The sequence below is a fragment of the Gavialis gangeticus genome, unplaced genomic scaffold (assembly GCF_001723915.1).
Source record: "Gavialis gangeticus isolate Ggan-Ray unplaced genomic scaffold, GavGan_comp1, whole genome shotgun sequence".
In the NCBI taxonomy this organism is placed as follows: Eukaryota; Metazoa; Chordata; order Crocodylia; family Gavialidae; genus Gavialis; species Gavialis gangeticus.
The window spans coordinates 30489869-30509029 of NW_017729029.1; the positions used below are offsets into that span (position 1 = coordinate 30489869).

General features: G+C 37.9%; 1 protein-coding gene across 3 annotated transcripts in view; it reads right to left on the bottom strand.

Annotated features, from left to right (window-relative positions):
* Positions 1 to 19161, bottom strand: part of DACH2 (dachshund family transcription factor 2) — a 642364-nt gene that overhangs the window by 294834 nt on the left and 328369 nt on the right. For all 3 annotated transcript variants that reach the window (XM_019521377.1, XM_019521376.1, XM_019521374.1), the window contains one exon: positions 6993 to 7108. In XM_019521377.1, the coding sequence (XP_019376922.1) occupies positions 6993 to 7108 (116 nt within the window). The remainder of the gene's footprint in view (positions 1 to 6992; positions 7109 to 19161) is intronic.

Here is a 19161-nt window from a genome sequence, read left to right on the forward strand (position 1 = left end):
TGTCTGGCCGTGTGTCACCGCTCAGTTCAACATCCACCAAATCCCAGCAGGATTTTTGTCTCCCTTTTCCAGCTGATTTGTGTGGCAGGAAGCCACCTTTTTTCTCCCCAAAATCTCTGCTCAGGGACAATGTGATTAGGAGGGGCCCAGCAGAGGAGACACCCCTTACCCTACCTCTTTAGGTACCCGGAGCTGCATACATTCCTGAGGGAGGGGAAAACCTGCTCCCTCTGCCTATGTGACTGGCACCACATAGCTGGGTGGGGGTTTAAGGTCCCTATTGTTCTAAGCAATGCCAACATGACTGGGAAGGGGCTAAAAACCCTGTCAGTCTACCCGGTAACCAGTGATGCATTTCAAATTGGTTGGCTGGCAGCCAACAGTTGCTGGTCTTCATGGGATCAGGTAAATGAGGTCATAAGGGCTATATAAGTGAAAGACTGCTCATGAGGAGGGGCAGTAGCCATGATGAAAATTCACAGAGAAGCTGAACCATCTGAAACTCTCTCTCTCTTGAAACTCATGGTCAATGAACTGCTTGCCTCCAGAGGAAATCTCCACCTGGCTCTTGATGATGCTTGTGAGTAAGCTACTTGAGATCTAACTAGATATACAGCTTGCAATAACGCACATGTGTAATCAAAGGCTACCATGTCACCGTTTTCCCTAAGGTATTTCTCTGATATTGCTTTACTTTATACCCTTTTCCAAACCTACTCCTTGTAACCAATAAAGTTCTCCTTTGTACCTAGCATGGGAGACTTATTGGGAGAGGGTCTAGATTATGCCCTGGGGTCCCCTTGGTTTAGCTGACTAAGGAAGACCATTATTTGTGCCTCAGACTGAGGAAAGCACCCCAAGTTCTTGTAGTGGGTCAAGTACCCTCAAGGTCTACTAGGCCTCTGTTTCCCAGAGGATGCAGGAAGATCATTCCAGACCCTGGGTGGTGGTGGCAGCGTTACCCCCAGGCTGGCGGGTGTGCTTCAGGAAGGGGGTTAGCCAGACGCGAGGCACCCCCAGGGAGGCACTCAGAGCCTGGAAGGTGGTTGGGCACAGTGAGGTGGATGGCTCAACACAGGAGCATCGCCTACTGGCCAGCCACACAGCCAATACTGAGCATAATTATAAAAGACATGGCCCATATTGGACAAGCATGCTGATGGGAACTGTGAGTGTATATGTCCCTTACAAAAAATATACAGTAGCTCCCCCAGGAGGAAAGGAGCAGTGGGCCTCAAGGTATTGCAATATCAGGTTGGCACTTGGAGAGGCCAGAGCAATCTCTGACATGCTCCCTGGTGCCAAAATTTTTTTTTTTAAATAATATATTTTGTGTTCCAGGTGAAATCAGCCAAATCAGTTCCAAATCATATTGACTGAGCAGAACTCAATTATTCCAATAAACATATCAACTGAACAGGCAGAACATTCTAAACACCATGACAACCTCCCCTGGTGCCAAAAATGCTGATGGGATTCTACCACAAGGATAGGTTAGTGCAAGATATATGGTAGTGCCCATTACATTCATTCCCTCACCACCAAATATTTTTAGTCAAGGTGAACCACTACACTGTATACATTTTGACTTCCTCTTCACTTCCATAGCTGAGCTGCACCTTTCTTTCCCATTTCCAATGATTCCTGTTTCTTCACCAGCCTTAAATGTCTGGCAAACATCACCAAATGGGGACCCAAACAATTCACCCAGAATCCCTCTGTCAGCCCCTCTCTCATGATTAGTGTGGCCCTGCCCTCCATGAGGTGAAACAGGACCATGCCCTGTGCCACATCTGCATATAAATTTTTGGAGGATCCCAAGACTCATGACAATAACTCCCAGTTTCAGTCATAAGGGGGGGGCTAATTATCACTTGGATCCTTTGCGGGGGAGCATCTGAAGTACACACACATTACGAGCAGTGCTGACCTGTGGGGTCACCATAGCTTGAAACACTGCTGCCTTAAGTGAGGTGCAGCCCAATGAACTATATGGTAAAATCATGAGCCTTTTGGCTTTGGACTAATATCATGCATAGTTTGTACTGTATAAGGGAAATACCATGACCATTAACATGATTTTCCTACTGGCAGGGAATAACCACTTTTCTGGCAAGGGGTAGTACCCTGGCTGAGGTAATGCATAGTTAGTCTCCCACTTTCACTTCCAGTGGAAAGATCTAGGCTTTATGCCAACTTTATGGAAATGGGAGATTTCTCCCTAGCTTGCTCCTGTGGCCATATGGCTAAGGGCAAGTGAAACTCAGGGGCATCCGAACCCCAAGCCTCTAGGCTTAGGCCTGCACATAGGATGCCCGCCAAACGACTTGGAAGCATCTGAAACCCGAGGCACTGTTACAGGATGTTTGCTGTAGTAGGGCCACATATAGTTCTTGAATGACTCACAGATTGGGAATTGATTTGTTTGATTTGGCCTTTGGACACAAAAAAATTTTCCTAAAAATAAAAAAAATTAAAAGTTTTCTTAAAAATAAAAAAAATTAAAAGTTTGTACAAGGAGGTGCCAAAGTGCTCCTCAAAAGGGTGTTTATGGAGTGCCTGTGCTAAAAGTTGCAGCATATTCTTTAAAAAAGGTCATATGCACCAATTCTGGATTAACTAGATCTATGGGTACTATATACGAATTACTATAGCTATGTTTAAATTCAAGGTCAGTGCTTTCAGATTTGCTTTTTACTTCCATGTGCTCAGAGAGAGCAGGCTTGGATGGTAAAGGGGAAGGGAGGAGCTGCAGAGGAAAGAAGCTTGAAGGAGACAGAGGGCAAGGGGGTTACCTGACCCCCCAGATTTATTTTCCCTGCTGCAGCAGTGGGAACGGGGGAAATTCAAGGCAAACTTCCGATAATTAGATTCTATACCTGGAAAATTATAACAAATTTGTAAATTTTCCATAAATAGAATCTAGTTATTGAGGGGTTGTCTTATAATCAGGGTCATCTATTTAAGTAAATACAGTATATGAAAAGGAAGAAACTTCATTCAGGGTCCCCTTTACAATTCTTTCTTGTGCATATATGAAAGCTATAGTCCAATTCTCCATGGTGTACTATTTTCTACCTAAGAAATTCCAGTGTACTGGGAAGTGCAGCAGCCCTAGTACAACGCCTTGTTTATTATATGAAAATGATTGTTTAAACTGATAGTGGATGATTAAGATAGCATATTTTAAGTACTGGACTGCACTGAAGTCTGGAGGAAGCTGCTAGTCTTGGTCTGCAGTCCAAATATTTCCAGTAATACAAAGCCAACTAAGGGTATAAAAAGAATATTCCGCACAGTTGCCATTGCCAGCAAATGCCCAGTGTTGACACATTTATGTTGAGAAGAGGGAGTCTGCTGACAGATCTTACCGTTCAGGGACCAGGTACTGTATAGCAAAAATGGCAGAAAAAACCCAACTGCCACCATATGCCAAGTCTCCGCTAGAGGACTCTGTCTGCAAAACTGTAACAACAACAGCCCCATAATATACATTTAACCTGCCTGCTGGGCTGCATTCAGTCAATGGAGCTTGTCATGGACCACATATGGACCTGTCAACAACAGACAAGTCGCAGCATCATCAGGGGCAGTGGTGGTGGGGTCAGCAATGGAGGCAGTAGCAGAAGTGGCAGACCAATTGGCCATGGGGTGAACAATGGCAGGCAAAGCAGCCAGAGAGCAAGTGGGGCTGTCTCGGAGCAAGCGCTGTTGCTGACACCTATGCCCAATGAAGCCACATAACCTTGGATTCTGTAGCACAACCTGGCCCCCATTGGTCCTCCTGCCTCCGAATTCCCTGGTCTGCAAGAAGCCACACAGGCCAGAGGGCCATATGTTTAATCTCCTGATCTAATACTCCTGCTACTCTATAATACCCTCCAAAGACTGATCTGTGAACTCCACAGCTCACAGCAGCAATGCCTTGGGACCTATCCATCTAACTGGCAGATTGGCTGAAGGAGAATGTTGTAATCTGAATTGGTAGATTATTAAACAAGGGTGGATTAAAAAGAAATAATATGAAGGTACAGATCATGCCATCCTTGCTGATGTGCAATTCAATTTTTCCATGCTGAGTCCTAACATGAATTAACATGTTCATTCTCAGAGCATGTTGACACTTAAGCATAACAACTTCCAAATTTTCCATCTAAAATACATGTGTGGTCACTCCATCACAAAAGGGAAAAGATCAAGGTCTACTCTAGATTATTTAAGTGGAGATGGTCCCTGGGTGGGGTAGGATAGAGCTAAGGAACCCAGAGGAAACAGAGACCCAGAAAGGCAAGTTATACTGCAGCCTAACGAGAAACAATAAGAACAGAAAATCATAGATTGATAGAAAATTAGGTTTGGAAGGACCTCAGGAGATCATCTAGCCCAACCCCCTGCTCAAAGCAGGATTATCCTCAACTAGATCATCCCAGCCAAAGCTTGGTCTAGCCAGGTCTTAAAAGCCTCCAAGGATGGAGATTCCACCACCTCTCTGGGTAACCTGTTCCAGTGTTTTACTACCCACCTAGCGAGAAAATTCTTCCTAATATCTAACCTAAACTTCCCTTGCTGCAATTTGAAACCATTGCTCCTTGTCTTACACATTGATGCTAAAAGGGCATTAGTGTGTAAAGATTCCACCTTGCCACCACTTCCCCATTAATTCTTCTGGGAAGAGTGTAGTAATTCCTTGGTTCTAGTCTACAATACATCACACAAAGTCATATTAAAAAGTCTTCCTTCTTTGAGAAGCATGGAAATGTATTGCTTTTAGTTCAGATAAAAATGGAAGCCAATTACTAAGGTCATGTACAGTGAGCCTAGAAGTTGGTCAATTTCCTAATTAATAGTAAGCATGTATAAACATATAAATAAATTTTGTATCCCAAGTATCTCATAGAAGCACATATCTCAAATCCCAAGTGAATTTGGAAGTGGCTCTTGTAGCACTTTTCTTTCCTTCCTTTGGGACTGCCTCATCTTTCCTTCCTTTGAGACAAAGCTTGCTTTTTCTTTACAAAATAAGATGCAGCTTTTTCAAGTAATTAAGGTTTGGTAAGAAGCAGCAGCTGTCTCTGCTTCCTTTAGTTGAAGAAGAAATTCCTGTGAATCCAGTCTTCTGTTGGAGCCATTCTGTACCCTTGTTTTGTTCTATAGTACTTCTCTTTAAATAGAGTAGAGAATGCCATGACTATAAAGGTCCTCTTTCCCAAAGGACCTGTACCAGTACTCATTTTCTGTTTAGAATTCTGAGTAACTTCCTAGTAGAAATATTTTTAAATTCACTTTAATCTTTACTATTTTGTTAAATATCTTCAGCATTTTAAAAGAACTCCAGTAAATCAATAAAACCTTTTTTATTTTTAAAGCAAGTTTAGTCATTTTCTTGGGGGAAATATTTCATGAAAATTTACAAGTCATTTGAATGATATCTTATTGTATATACACAATGCACTTCAACTCATAAAATGCTTCCCAAATTACATCAGTATGCTCATTCTATAACTTCAGACCCTATTTACAAACGTACCATTAAAGCAATGGACAATATTGTGTACTTTGATAACAGTATATCAATGCCAGTTGCCTCTCTGGCTTTTTTCCCCACTAGTGGTAATATGGATAACACTGAACATATGAAAAATCTGAGTCTGGGAACATAACAAAAACACTATTTAAAACATCTTAATAATAAAAACATGTTTTTATAAAAACTGATATTCAGAATGGATGCATATTTCTAGAATTTCATTACTGCATAAATGAATTATTCATTGCATATTATCATCATTAGGTAACAGAGTAGAGCCAACTAGTGTTTGAATCTAGCAAAAATTTTCAAATTTCAGCTACTTGATTTGAAATAATTGTTAAGGTTGCTAATATTGCTTGAGGTCATTTCTGCCTCCATGTTACACAGGTTATTGTTTCTCAGTGGATCACAGCAACTGAAATCATTACCACATTTCCCACTCACTGCATGGTCAGGGTGGGTGGATTTAAGGACTTGCCTCTGCAATTTCTTACAGATGGATGGACAGCTGTAGCCACAAAGCCTCACTGAGGTCAATGAGGCTTAGTGCAGTCATCCACTTGTATAAGGGGGTACAGATCAAGGTCTAAGACATTATGCTGTAGCCAATCCCTTAACCCACTTGGTGGGTTCAAGGCTAGAAGGATCCTACAGCTTTTCATTTGTAGCCCATAACAGCGCATTTATAAATGTTTCCTGCATAGTGCTGAATTCTATGAATTTTGTGGTTGCTAATGAATATTTAAGTCATTGGTTTCTTAATTAAGTTGTTGTGCCTTTGACTTTATTAGCAAGTTAACATACACATCTTTATCGTATGTCAGCTCTTGGCAATAGTAATGCTTAGCTTCACTGAAATTGTTCATGTTTTTAATTTACATTTTGTTACTAAACAAGTAAAAGCAAAACACTTTCAGTGACAATACTTTGGGTGTACTTATAGTCATCATGTGGTATTTATACCATTAGTTTATGATGATGACAAATGAAAAATGCTAAAATAAGAAAACCCATCCAGTGGGTTTTATTTGTCCATTCCACAAGCATTTCTATAGTTAGCATAACCATTTTTATATCTCTCTAGCCTACCTAATGACATTACAGCATATATATTAGCAAGAACAAAAAGATACTTTTGACAGAATAGAAGAAATGCATGCTAAAGGACCCTGACAATGGTTCATTTTCCCAGAGTTTTTTTCTTTTCACTAAATAAAATATTTAATGGAACTTAATGTAAGGAAATTACAACTAATAAATAACTAAATTACGAATACATTGGATTTTAGTCACTGCAGCAACAAACTGCACTTTTCATGAATACTCAAAAAAAATCCAATAATGTAACCTCTGGTAAAGCTTGAAAAGCCCTGAAGGACAAGGCAGTTAGATCAATATTAGTTTATTTCAACTGCTGTGCAGTATGAAAAGATGAGGTTGATCATCTGATGGATTTTATTACCTGTCGGGGAGATAAGTCCTGGTGATAAGAGGCCTGGGACTCCATGGGGCAGAAGACGTGCATTTTCTTGAATTGCAACTCCCAGAGAACGCTTGGGGGGTCTTCCTGGTCGTGAGCTGATGAAGTAAGAGGATAAATTTAAATGTATTTTCCTTTTGAAACATTTGCTTACTATCTTGCCTATTGATCTATATAGAAAACACAATCCATCAATGATACTAGAATAAAATGTATAAAGACACATTCTTCCCTAGGAGACAAGTAAAACACGTAACAATCATTGTACTGTACTCAAATGATCCAGCAATGAAATATTGAGTAACATATATAAAATCATGCTCCCAAAGTCATATATTATGAATGAATAGTAGGACTAAAGAGCTAAGAGAATGTTAAAAATAAATAGAAATGGAATTAAGAATTCTGCATACTTAATCCTTACTGTGCTACTGACTTGAAGTAGTCACAACCCCTGTTTCTCTATGTCCCCATCTGTAACATGGATGTTTCTATTAAGGTACACAAATGTAGATATTTCAGTAACATGTATTATTTCTGAAGTCAGTGTCACACACTTGGATCTGGACAGGTTGAAAGCTATATCTCTTAAAAACTGAAACCTTTGAATGCAATATGTACTCCTTGAGATAATTCCCCCACCCCTTGTTACCTGGTATATTACAAACCACTCTTGAAGCGGTTGCACTAATTTAACTCATGGCCTTTTCAAGCTTGACTTCCCTTCCTTACATATTGATTAGTGCTTTTGACTGTTGTGCATGTGCTAAGCTGACAGTGTTACCTTAACCTATCAACTTCTCACATTATTAATTTTAGCTTGTGTAGATTATGAATTGTTGTTGCAAATTTTAATTCACAGATTAAAGAAGCAAAAGGTCTGTATGTTTATTTACTGCATTGACTTACTTCCTTAATACAGTTTTGGTATATGCACATCATTCTGTGGCTTTCATAACAGTACAGAGATTTACAGAGCATAAAGACATTAGAATCAACTCTTTCCCAAGCCAACTATTAAAAAATATATAACTTTCTAATGTTTGGAAAGATATTGCCACTTCTCTTTGGTAAAAATACATTTTACTCAGATGAATAATAAAGCTTTTGACAAACTAGTGTGAAACATTGTATTAAATAACTTGCTGCAACAATGAACGAGTTTCAAATAGAGATCATTTCCAGAAATGACTTTGGGTTCACAAAGAAATTTAAGTTAAACCTCACTCTATCAACTTTGCAGTGGCAAAGCACTTCATCAATGTAGGACAAACTCTGTGTTTAAATGAAGACAACTTCCAGCAACGCTACACAGAGGTACCATTAACCTGTTCATTTTTCACATGATGTGCTAGTGTTATTTTGTTTTCATCAAACATCAAAGTGCATCAAAGTAGCATAATATTTTCTCTTTGCTTTATTATTTTGTCTATAAACCCTCTCCCTCCTCTTTTACCTTGGTTTCAGGCAGTTTTATACTTCATTTTATTCAATGCCTTTTCCATTTCATTCATGCTCTGAGGGAGCTATATCAGTATACAGTTATGAAGTAAAATCAACTGCAAAGTCCAGAGTCTTTGGACCATATGATAATCACCACAGAGTAAAAAACCAAAGTATTACACACAAAAGTTGGACACATTTTTTCTGTGGCTTTTTGCTCCAGCAAATAATATTAACGTGCAAATATATATACCTAGTAATTTGTAAAATAATACTATCTCCAGAATTTCAGTATTGCTACTACTACTACATCATAAGTCTGACGAAACCTTCCTACTATTTCAGTTTCAATGAGAATTTTAGCCTACTACACTATTAGCACTTTCTTTTTTTTTTTTTTTTTTTTTTGTTTTTGTTTTTTTTTTTTTACAAATCATAAATGCAGCTTGTGCAATGGCATCTCTTGACATATGCGTGTATTATTGTGATATACTACACCTTATATTTCTATCACCCAATGACTAGACCACCTATAATAATTTATCAGACTATATTACATTTTTCTTTCTTGTCAGATAACATCAGACTTAGAATTTAGGTTTTGTTAAATAAAATTAAATTGTTACTTTTTACTAAAAATAATTTTACACAAAGATGCCTGACTAGCATCCTTAGAACCTCTGACAAGCCATAAAAACAAATCAACTCAAAATACTAACTATACTGACTGATAGTCATAGAAAATTCTCAGAAGGATTCTTACAAAACTTACCATCTCAATCTTATTTACAGGCAGTCCTCAACTTAAACGTTTCGAGTTACAACGTTTCACACTTACAACTTTTATGAATTGACACCCTGTTTCAACTTTATGACGTCAGTTTCGACTTACAACGTTTGATCCGATGCAATGCCACAACAGCGAACAAATTAGCTGCATCGCTCATCTCCCTGGGTAACATCTGTCCAAACTTCCTTGGACACTTTCTTTAAGAAAGCAAACAAGACTCCAGAAAAACCTGCAGCCAAGACTCCTGAGAAGCCTCCAGCCAAGAGAACCTTTCAAAAAGTCCAGCAAAGTCACCTCAAAGAAGTCCTTCCAAATCAATATGATTGCTATTCACAATATGAATACATTAATGTAGCTATATTACTCATGTATAATTGATCGAGTACAAAATTCTGGGGTACTTCTGGTGAAAGTAGGGTATCAGGCCTTGGTTCAGGAACCAATCCCCATTTATAACATTGTTTCTTATGAGAAAACTGGTTCTGAGTTACAACATTTCAACTTAAGACGCCGTTTTCAGGAACCAATTGTATCATAAGTCTGAAGACTTCCTGTACTATAAAGGTTTTACATAACTAATATTAATCAACAGCCTTTTAAGAAAAACATTTTAAATTAATGATATTGCGAAGAAATTATTTCATCACTGGGGATGGGGATAGGTTATCTTTGACTTACATGAGTAGTAAGTGTTTACTGGTTATAACCCTTAAAAACTTCCCTAGTAGTGTCTGCTACATAAATAGCACAAGCAAAATGAAACTCTTAAGTCTTTGTCATTTACTAAGCTGTACAAAATGCAAATGGTAAATAAATATCACAAACAGTGAAAAAATAATTAACAAAAAAAATTTCCTCAACACTCATATAAATAGGTCTCCTGACCTCAAAAGGATACTCACATGAGTAACTTGAACATGATTTGACCCTTAAACTCCCTCTATAGATGCAGGAAAAAGTGCAGTGGTACATAATGCACGATCCACACAATCATATCTCTTGCCATGCCACCTCTGTATGGCAGAAGGCATGATTGTGGGATTGCACATTAGATTTCATTTAGTCTTATTGCTGGTGCAGGGGAAGCCTGATCCTCGGCTCTCCCCGCACCAGCAAGAAGCAAGCTCCCATGGCTGGGAGCCCATCAGTTGAGAGAGGGCTCCATACACCTCTGGGACTACAGGATCAAAGCAGCCATAATCCCCCAGGCCCAAGAGTTTCATGAACCCCTGACCCTTGGGGATCACAACTACTATGAACTATCAGGCCCAAGGGTTTTCCTCTGAGCATGGTGCGTCGCTACATATAGTTTCCCCATCAGCTGATGAGACTTCCACTACACATGCAAATTAAAACTCGATAACAACCAACTATAAAATTCAGACATGTTTTCAAGATCTAACTTTATAGCTGGCTGGAGCTTTGTATGGTGTGATAAGTTCCTTATATGGTCACTGCTTTTACAAACTGTTAAGACAATGTGACTTTTTAAGGACACCACAAATCAAGCCCTAGAGTACACTGCATAGTAATGTTGCACATATTGTTGCACAGAATTGTTACATGCAACAATACTGCGCAATGTACTCTATGACCTGATGCTGAAGACAGGGTAGATGTGTACCTTATAGCCTACAGATGCACAAGTGTATCCTCTTTAGATAGTCTATAAGTGTTTGTATTTATGTATATGTATACAGACACACAGAGTACCTACATGAGACAGTTAGTGTCCAGATGACTAATAACCTGCACAGTAAACATCTTGACATCTACATGTGCACCTATATTAGGCTAGAGAAAATTAATTTACTCCACAGCAGGATAGTACTTGTAAATAGTAAATACAACTACTAACCTGCTGTAGAGTAAAAACCTCTGCAGTAGCACATGTGTAGCTAGCCCCTCCACAGCACATACAGTTGGCTAGCCCACACTGAGCCAGGAGAAGCACCCCCCAGGCTTGCAGGCTGACCCCCCTGGGCCTCCTGCAACAAGGGCTGCTCCAACCCAGTTCAATATTCTGTGTGTGAATAAAGTCCAAAGCTTTTTGCTCCTGGGCACACATTCAAATTGCATGCTCAGAAGCAATAAACTTCTGGAGTTTATTGCTCTGGAGTTTCATGCATAGTTATAGCACATGTAGACATGTCCACATATATCTACTTTAGTTAGTCTCTAAGATCTAGATAGATAGAGAAATAGAGAAAAAATGGATAGATCTCCTGATTCTGATCCTTTTTAGAGGGTTGTGACTTTGATTGCAGTGTTACTATTCCTTCATTCACAGTAGTGTCAATAAAATTATTTCTATTTTAAAACCAAAATTTAAATTAAAAACTAAAAGTCTGGCTGCTATTCATAACTGATTCATGTTCAATCATACAATATCTGTCAATTTTATATAGGTTTTTTTTAAAGGCATTCAGCAAGTTTGTATGGAAATAACTTCAACTTCCTGGCTGGGAATTAGACATAATACTAATCACAGCCAAAGTTTTCCACAGTGAAAAGTTACTGGACTAAAATTATCTCTTTCCCATGTCAAAGATTTAAACTCCACCTTCAGAAAAACTAGAAAAACATACCCAATGCTTGCAAACTTTTGTGTCTTTTATTATTTTGTTTAGATTGGTTATTATGTTTTTCCCCAGTCCTCAGGGGCTTCATTCAGCACTCCACAGTGAAATAGATTGCAATACTGATATTAGTTCTGGGCAGATTTTTTTAATCTACATAAAAATTCAAGTTTCCAGTGAAGAATCAAAATTGAAACTATATTCTCTAATGCCATTGCCCAACCACAATGCCTTATGGGAGATATAGTCCATGCTTTTTTTCTCCCCTAATGACACAAGGCAGGGCTGGATGAGACTAATTAGTTCAGAGAGGCATTAGCTTTTGTAGACAGCAGCCTATTTCTTCAGATGCTATGCTATAGCATAGTTTCTGCTATAGCTGCCCTACAGGACATACTTCCATGTCAGACTGCATTGCCACTGATACATTATTAAAGTCTTATCACCTGGGAGAAGACTACTTCTCAAATCAAAATATTAATTTTAAAGCATTTTTATATATAAAAATCAAGATTTTCCATTCAGTACAGAAAGTTTTGAATACAATGTTTCAAGAAATCTGATTTTCCATTAAAAACAGGTCTAGTCTAGTATTTTTCTTTGTTTCTTCTAAAAACTACTATTTTCTTCTATTAATCCTAGTGTAGCCCATAAAGGCATTTCAGTATTGCTAACTTTCATAATATTTGGTATTTTCCTTGAAGACCCAAGAGTCAGAACACTATGTGCGAATTGCAGCTTTCTTTTTTTTTAAAACATTCTAATCTTTATGAAAAAAAAGGGTGAAAATATGATCCAAGTGAACAATAAAAGGTTTAGAAACCAGAGGGCAAATACAAAAGGAAGCCCAAGATTTATTTATTTTTACAAACCTCTCTCTTGTGGAGGCCTATCCATGATTTTATGAACTTGTACAGTTAGCAGAGGTGGCATTTTAATACTGCTTTTCTTAATCTTAGCTCCCCAGTCTCCTTTATCCTATGGTTTTCCTTATTTTTCCTTTGACTGTTTCACTTGAGTAAAAGCATACAGAAGCAAGAGTAAAAAACTGTTCTCTTATTAGTCAGTAATAAAAGGCTTTGCTCACATTGCAGTATCCTAAATATAGGTGGTACAGGTACCTACAAAATAACTTTCTTCTAAATAAGTATTTGCTTATAGTTTATTGCAATTTTTTTTTACAGTGATACTATATGTGCTATAAATTAGTTTTTGCACACAGAAAACAGGATACAGAAAAAGAAGGATTAGTGGTAAAGTGAAAAAGACATGATTACAAGTCAAGAGAAGATACGTTTTTGGGGGGAGGCGTTTAAACTTAAAAATTTCAGAAACACCTCAGAATCAGGTCCAATTATTATATTTGAGCATTTCTTATTCAATAACATAAATGAAAGAAAACTAGCCACAAAGGTTCCAGGTCCAGTGAAATAGTTTACACATTTCAATTTATTAAAATGTCTTAAACGTTTTACAGTTTGACGGAAGTCATCTTCAAATACTCCAGACCATAGTTTCAGTACCCTTTACCAAATTTTCTTTGGAACTATACCTCATTGGTATATAATAAAATACTTTTGGAAAACTAAGGATAACATCTTAAATATAGGAAATCACTTAGAATAGTTAACAGATTCAATTGAAAAGGAATGAATTTTCTATTTGATATTTCAGCTTCAAATTTTGACTTCAATACTTTTGTTTTATTTCATACTAAGATTAGTTAAGGATGACAAAGACTCTCATTATACTATTATACGTAGAACATGGTCAGCCATTCAACTTCCGCCAAAAAGGCATTAACTATAGCAGAAAATGAGGAAATGTTTGGAAGGGAACTTTTATGAAAGGTGTATTTAAATACTTTTGGTGGTTTAAGATTATGTGATAAAGTAGCAAGGAACTGTTAATTAATATAAATATTAAAATGCCTATTTATATTTTAGGTATCCAGGTTGTAGCCATATTGGTCTAGAGGAAAAAGCAATCCGGGCTTGTGGTAGAGGTGATATCTTTTATTAGACCAACAATGTTTTTACTAAAAAATACCTTTAATTGTAAGCTTTTGGGCACAAACACCCTTCATCGGGCATTGGAGAAAAGATTATAAAAGTTCTCCTGGGTAGAAATGGAAGTTCATATTTCATAGGATTTCACAAAGGAGTCAATAGATGGAAAACTCCTCTGGGCAGGCATTTCTTAGCTGATAAGGAGTCTCCCAGCTCTCCTATGAAACTTTGTGATGATGCAAATGACCTTAAACACCTTAAGGGTGTTTGTGCCTGAAAGGTAATTTGCATCATCACAGAGCCTTTAGAAATTATTTTTCTATAAGGATATTTTCATAGTTTTGATAAAATTACAGATCAGCTGTATCTTTTATAAGACATTTTGATCCTTCTGTCCAGCAAGTTAAGTTTCTGGTTTATTGATGTTCGTAAAATACAGTTCATTAAGGGAAACTTACACAAGATCACTGTTGATCTACGACTATATGATTGTGTTGTACTTTTGTACTTTAAATGTAAGAAATTTACTAGAATCAGAAGTAAATTTACATATTAATCAAGAGAAATAAACATGTGATAATTTAACTAGGAAACTGTTATTTGGATGACAATTTAATCAGCACAGGTTGAAAGGTCCATCACTGCAGCATCCTGTTTCTGCTAAAATATTGATTGCATTACTGATTTCAGTAATGCTTTAGTTTACAGGGCACAAATAACCATGTAATTACTCTTTAATTGAATGGTAATTGCTTGCTGGCAATTATTTGTTAAGTTTTGCGGTTTAATTACAAGGTTATTTGTACTCTGTAAAATAAAATATTATAATATCTGTAGTTGCCCAAAAGATTTTCAATCTGTATAATGTGTCAAATCAACAAAAGTAAGTTATGAAGGTACAAATTTGATAAAATCATAACACTAAAACTATTATTAAATGGATCAGATGAATCTTTGAATGCTTCCACTTTACAGAATTAACATTAGATGTAACATTTGTAAGATTAATGGAGGAATACTGTACCACAGAAGCATGATTTCCTCTGGGGTCTACTCACCATTTAGCATAATTTATCCTGATGTTTTACCTTTTATTCTCTGGGTTTCTTTTAGAGCAACTGAAATAGTATCCTATCCCCTTGAGAGCAAAAGATAAACCAACTGGAAATATATATCAACAGTACTTCATATTTCTGCAACTGAAGTGGATTACCACCACCACATTATCTTAGCAGCCTATAAACTTTGTGGACTTGGCAGTTAGCTAGATAACACGGGAAGGCATTATGTCTTGCAGTGTCAATGAGATATGACACATTCTGTGATATATTTATTCCGAGTTGTGATATACGAGGTGCCCAATACTTTGATCATTAGATTTTGCATTTTACTGTTATACTTTTCATTTTTGTCATCAACTATTTATGAATTGCCAGTAGACAGGTCAGTCAGGACTGCTGATTTTGTTTTTTCAAAGCATATACAGTTAATAAATCAATTATTGATTATGTGAGCCTATAAGGAATTTGATCCAAAAATATACTAAGCTTTTGATTTAAGAACTTCTTGTACGTATTACAGATTTCTTCAATAGCAAATGTGCTTTATTAGACTTAAAAGGAAAATTTTGAAGTAGTATATGAGATTCTGTGTAAATTGCTCTGAAAGTAATGGTAATAATTCTGGTAAAAAAAGTTACCAATAAAACACCATCACAACTGGTTTCCTGAGGTTGGAAAGTCAACAATTATTTTCCTTTAAAGTTATTGGCATTATACATCTCTCTCATTTTAACCCCAGAATGTGTTAACAACTTGCTATTTTTTGAATAAATTAGGGGGAAATGGGGAAAGTATGTTCAATATTGTTAGGGGATTTTACCCTTAAAAGCAACATTTTTGCTAACAGAAAGAACTGTTTACTTTTTCTGCTATACATTTTTTAATTGCATCATGGATTAATAATAATCTCCTGGCTCTGACATTTATTACAACATTTCAAAGATGCCAATGGTAGTTAAACTCTATCTGACCTTTCAGCGTTTAACAAGAGAAACAAACTCAGACCTCATAGCAACCCGATTCTGTCTCTTCTCTGTATTAGCAAACTGATCACTTGTCTAACTATTGCACTACATTGTATTACCAACCAGATCAAAGGCAACAACAGCCAATTCAGCAGCAGGAAAAAAGTAATGCATGCAAAATGTGCAATTAACATTAATCATATGTGAAGTTTAAACTGAAAAGTAGAACCTGGTCACTATGACAACTCTCATAAAATAGTGGTCAGTTCAATCTGGGACTTTCTCAGTAATATGTTATGTGGGAACTCAAGACATGCTGTCCTTATTCTAGCAAAGAAAACCAAGTTGAAAATCCACCCATTGAGTTCAGCTGGATTTCTGCTGGAATAGAATTATCTTTAACTGAAACCTGTGATGGAAAAAATATAAACACCAAGATGAAAAATTCAAAAGTTTTCATATATCTTTTTTTTTCCTGTGAACATTATATTATGTTTGAAGAAAAAAAAAAAAGTTCCTTAACAGTCTAAAATTGTTCAAAAGCTGGAGGAACATTAAAGTGATGGATTTAAAATGGCAGCCCTCTGCTTTACCAACTTTCGTATTAATTTCTGATGCCTGACCCCATTATCTTCTTCACAATAAAAGAACCCTAGACATCTAATTGCATCCAGTATACTGCTGAATAGCCTCACACCATAATCAATTAATCTGAATTGGGTTCTTTAGTCCAAACCCCTACTTTGGAAGCCAAATGGACATAGTAATGATAAAAGTTATAATTTAGAGATGATCTCTAATTTACAAAAAATGGGAATTAGTAGATGGTCCCTCAGGGTGCTGACATGCATGCACTCGCCTCTGTAACTCATGGTGCTTTGCATGAAGTGCCATGAGTTACAGCTATCCTCTGGACCCAACAGTCCAAGAGAGCTCCAATCCACCTGCCCAACCCTCCAGTGTAGGCTGAGAAAATCCCAGACAGAACTCTCTCCCCTCCTTTCTAAGCTTAGCCCTGCTCCTGGCACATGCTGATACAAGTTAATGACACAAGTTAATGAAGGCATTCCACTTTGGAGTGACTTCATCTGAATTCTCATGCAATGAGGGGTCATATTGTCGTGTGATCTGGCACTTTTAAAGTGTTCTGCAGCCTTTCACTTCTGTAAGGGCATGGCTGTAGAACACTTCAGGGGCCCTATCATGCAACAAACCATCACTTCTGTCTGCACCCTCAGTCAAAGAATAACCAGTTATTTAGAACCAGACAAAGAGTATGCAGAAGTTACTTACAGCTTCATAAATAAAGTTTGTTTCAGTTCTTCTCATTCATATATGCCTGTGCTTATTGAACCTGGTGATTGTTACATGGTGTCAGGAATAGCAAATGAGAAAGAACTCGAAAGAATTTGAGTTCCAAACTGAAACAGAAGTTGGCAAATGAGAAAAAAATGGAGCGATGCAACAAGATGCAAGGAGAAAGGCCTCTGTAAGTGATCTGCCTGCACACTTAACTAAAAGAACAGTTAGTCATGCAAGTTTTGCAACCTCCACCTGCCCTTCTAATGTTGGGCAATGTATCAGAGAACAGGAGTGCATTCAGAAACAGGTTAGAGTGGTATCTATCAGCCACAAGGGCAGAAGATAAAAATGATTAAATCAAATCATCTATCTTCTTATATATTATAGGGGACGAAAACCTGGCTGTTCATAATACCTTAATCTTAGAAGGCCAAAATATGCCGTTAAGTGTAAAACAGTCCAAATCTGATAAAATGCCCAAAGAGAACAAGACCCTTGAAAGACAAAAATTTTTATGTGCAAAGTATTTTTTTTTATGTGCAGGAGAAAGTATTGGTCAGTATGTTACTGAACTAGGCCGTGTGCAGATGAAATGAGGGGGCGTGTGTGCACAACATTTTAAAGTGGGCTAAATGCTTTTGTACCACTTTAATGGTGTCGGTGTTTGCATGCCTCAACGGTGTATTGCGCATTAATTCCAGCCGGTGTAGGAAGTTCAGTGGTGTAATGCACCTTAAATGACTTGGGATGAAGCAAACAAACTCCAAGGAGGATGAGGAGCAATTTGATCTAAAGCAATTTGACTTCAGATGAAGTCACTTCAAACTCCTCCAATGAGTTTTAGTTTGCTCCCCCTACAACCACAGAGTGAAGCACCGGGCTCCGTGTAGTTCCACAGGAAAGCCTGCAGGCAGCCTGGCAAAGTAGGCTCTGCCCAAGAAAAGCAGTGAGCCTGATCTTTCCCCCTGCCCCACCTTGGAGCCCGCATGCCTGAGCTGCATGGGGGCCAGTGCTTCCCTCTGTGGCTGCAGTGCCCCTTGGGACCGCCCAAGCCGGGTGCCTGAGGGCAGGTGCTGCCTGGGGAGGCTGCCACTGCTGTGGAGGGAAGCACCAGCCCCCGCCCCCCACCGTGCAGCCCAGGAACTGCTCTGCCTACCAGCAGCTCACCCTCCCCTCTCTGCTGCCACAGAAGCAGGTAAGTCAGGAGGGCGTGTGCATGACACAGGGGTTTAATAGGCCCTAAATTGAAGCAGTGTTTTTAAAAACCCTCCGTTTCATCTACATATGTCCTTAGAAACTAAGAAAGAACTGTACTTTTAGAAACTTGAAAAAATTAATTATATGATTAGAGATAGGTTTATTTGTGGCATTGCAGACACTGCATTACAAGAAATACTATGAGGGGATAGTCTTTTCTAGGAAAAAGGCTCTATCCAAATGTGCAGAACAGCAAAAAAAAAGCTGCAGAGCTAAATATATCAATAGGGGTTCTCCATGCAGTAGGCATGAAAGTATGTGACCAGAAAAAGCCACCTTATAGGGTGGAGTTTTCCACTGGTAAGAAGCTACTTCACTGAGTGGAATTTTCCATGGCTAAGAGAGAAAGAACAAATAAGCAAACATGTACCAAGCATGAAAGGCAACACAATCCTAAACTTTGTGCTGCATTTAGAAAGCTCTGCTTTACCTGTAACAGAAGAAACCTTTTTTGCAAGTTTTGTAAATCCCAAACAAAAACCTCACGTCCATACAGTTGAGAGCATACCAGAAGAATTTTATATAGATATGGCAGAATCAAGAAAATCAATGAGAGGGACCGGATTTTGTCAGTGGACGTACAAAGAACAAATTGGACACGGGAGCTCAGGCTAATATTTTACCAGAGCATGAGTTTAGAAAATTAAAATTGGGACCAAAAGCAAGTCCAACAAACATCAAAATAACTGGCTATTAAGGAACAAATACACCAGTAAAAGGGAGATGCATTGCTAGCACCCAATAT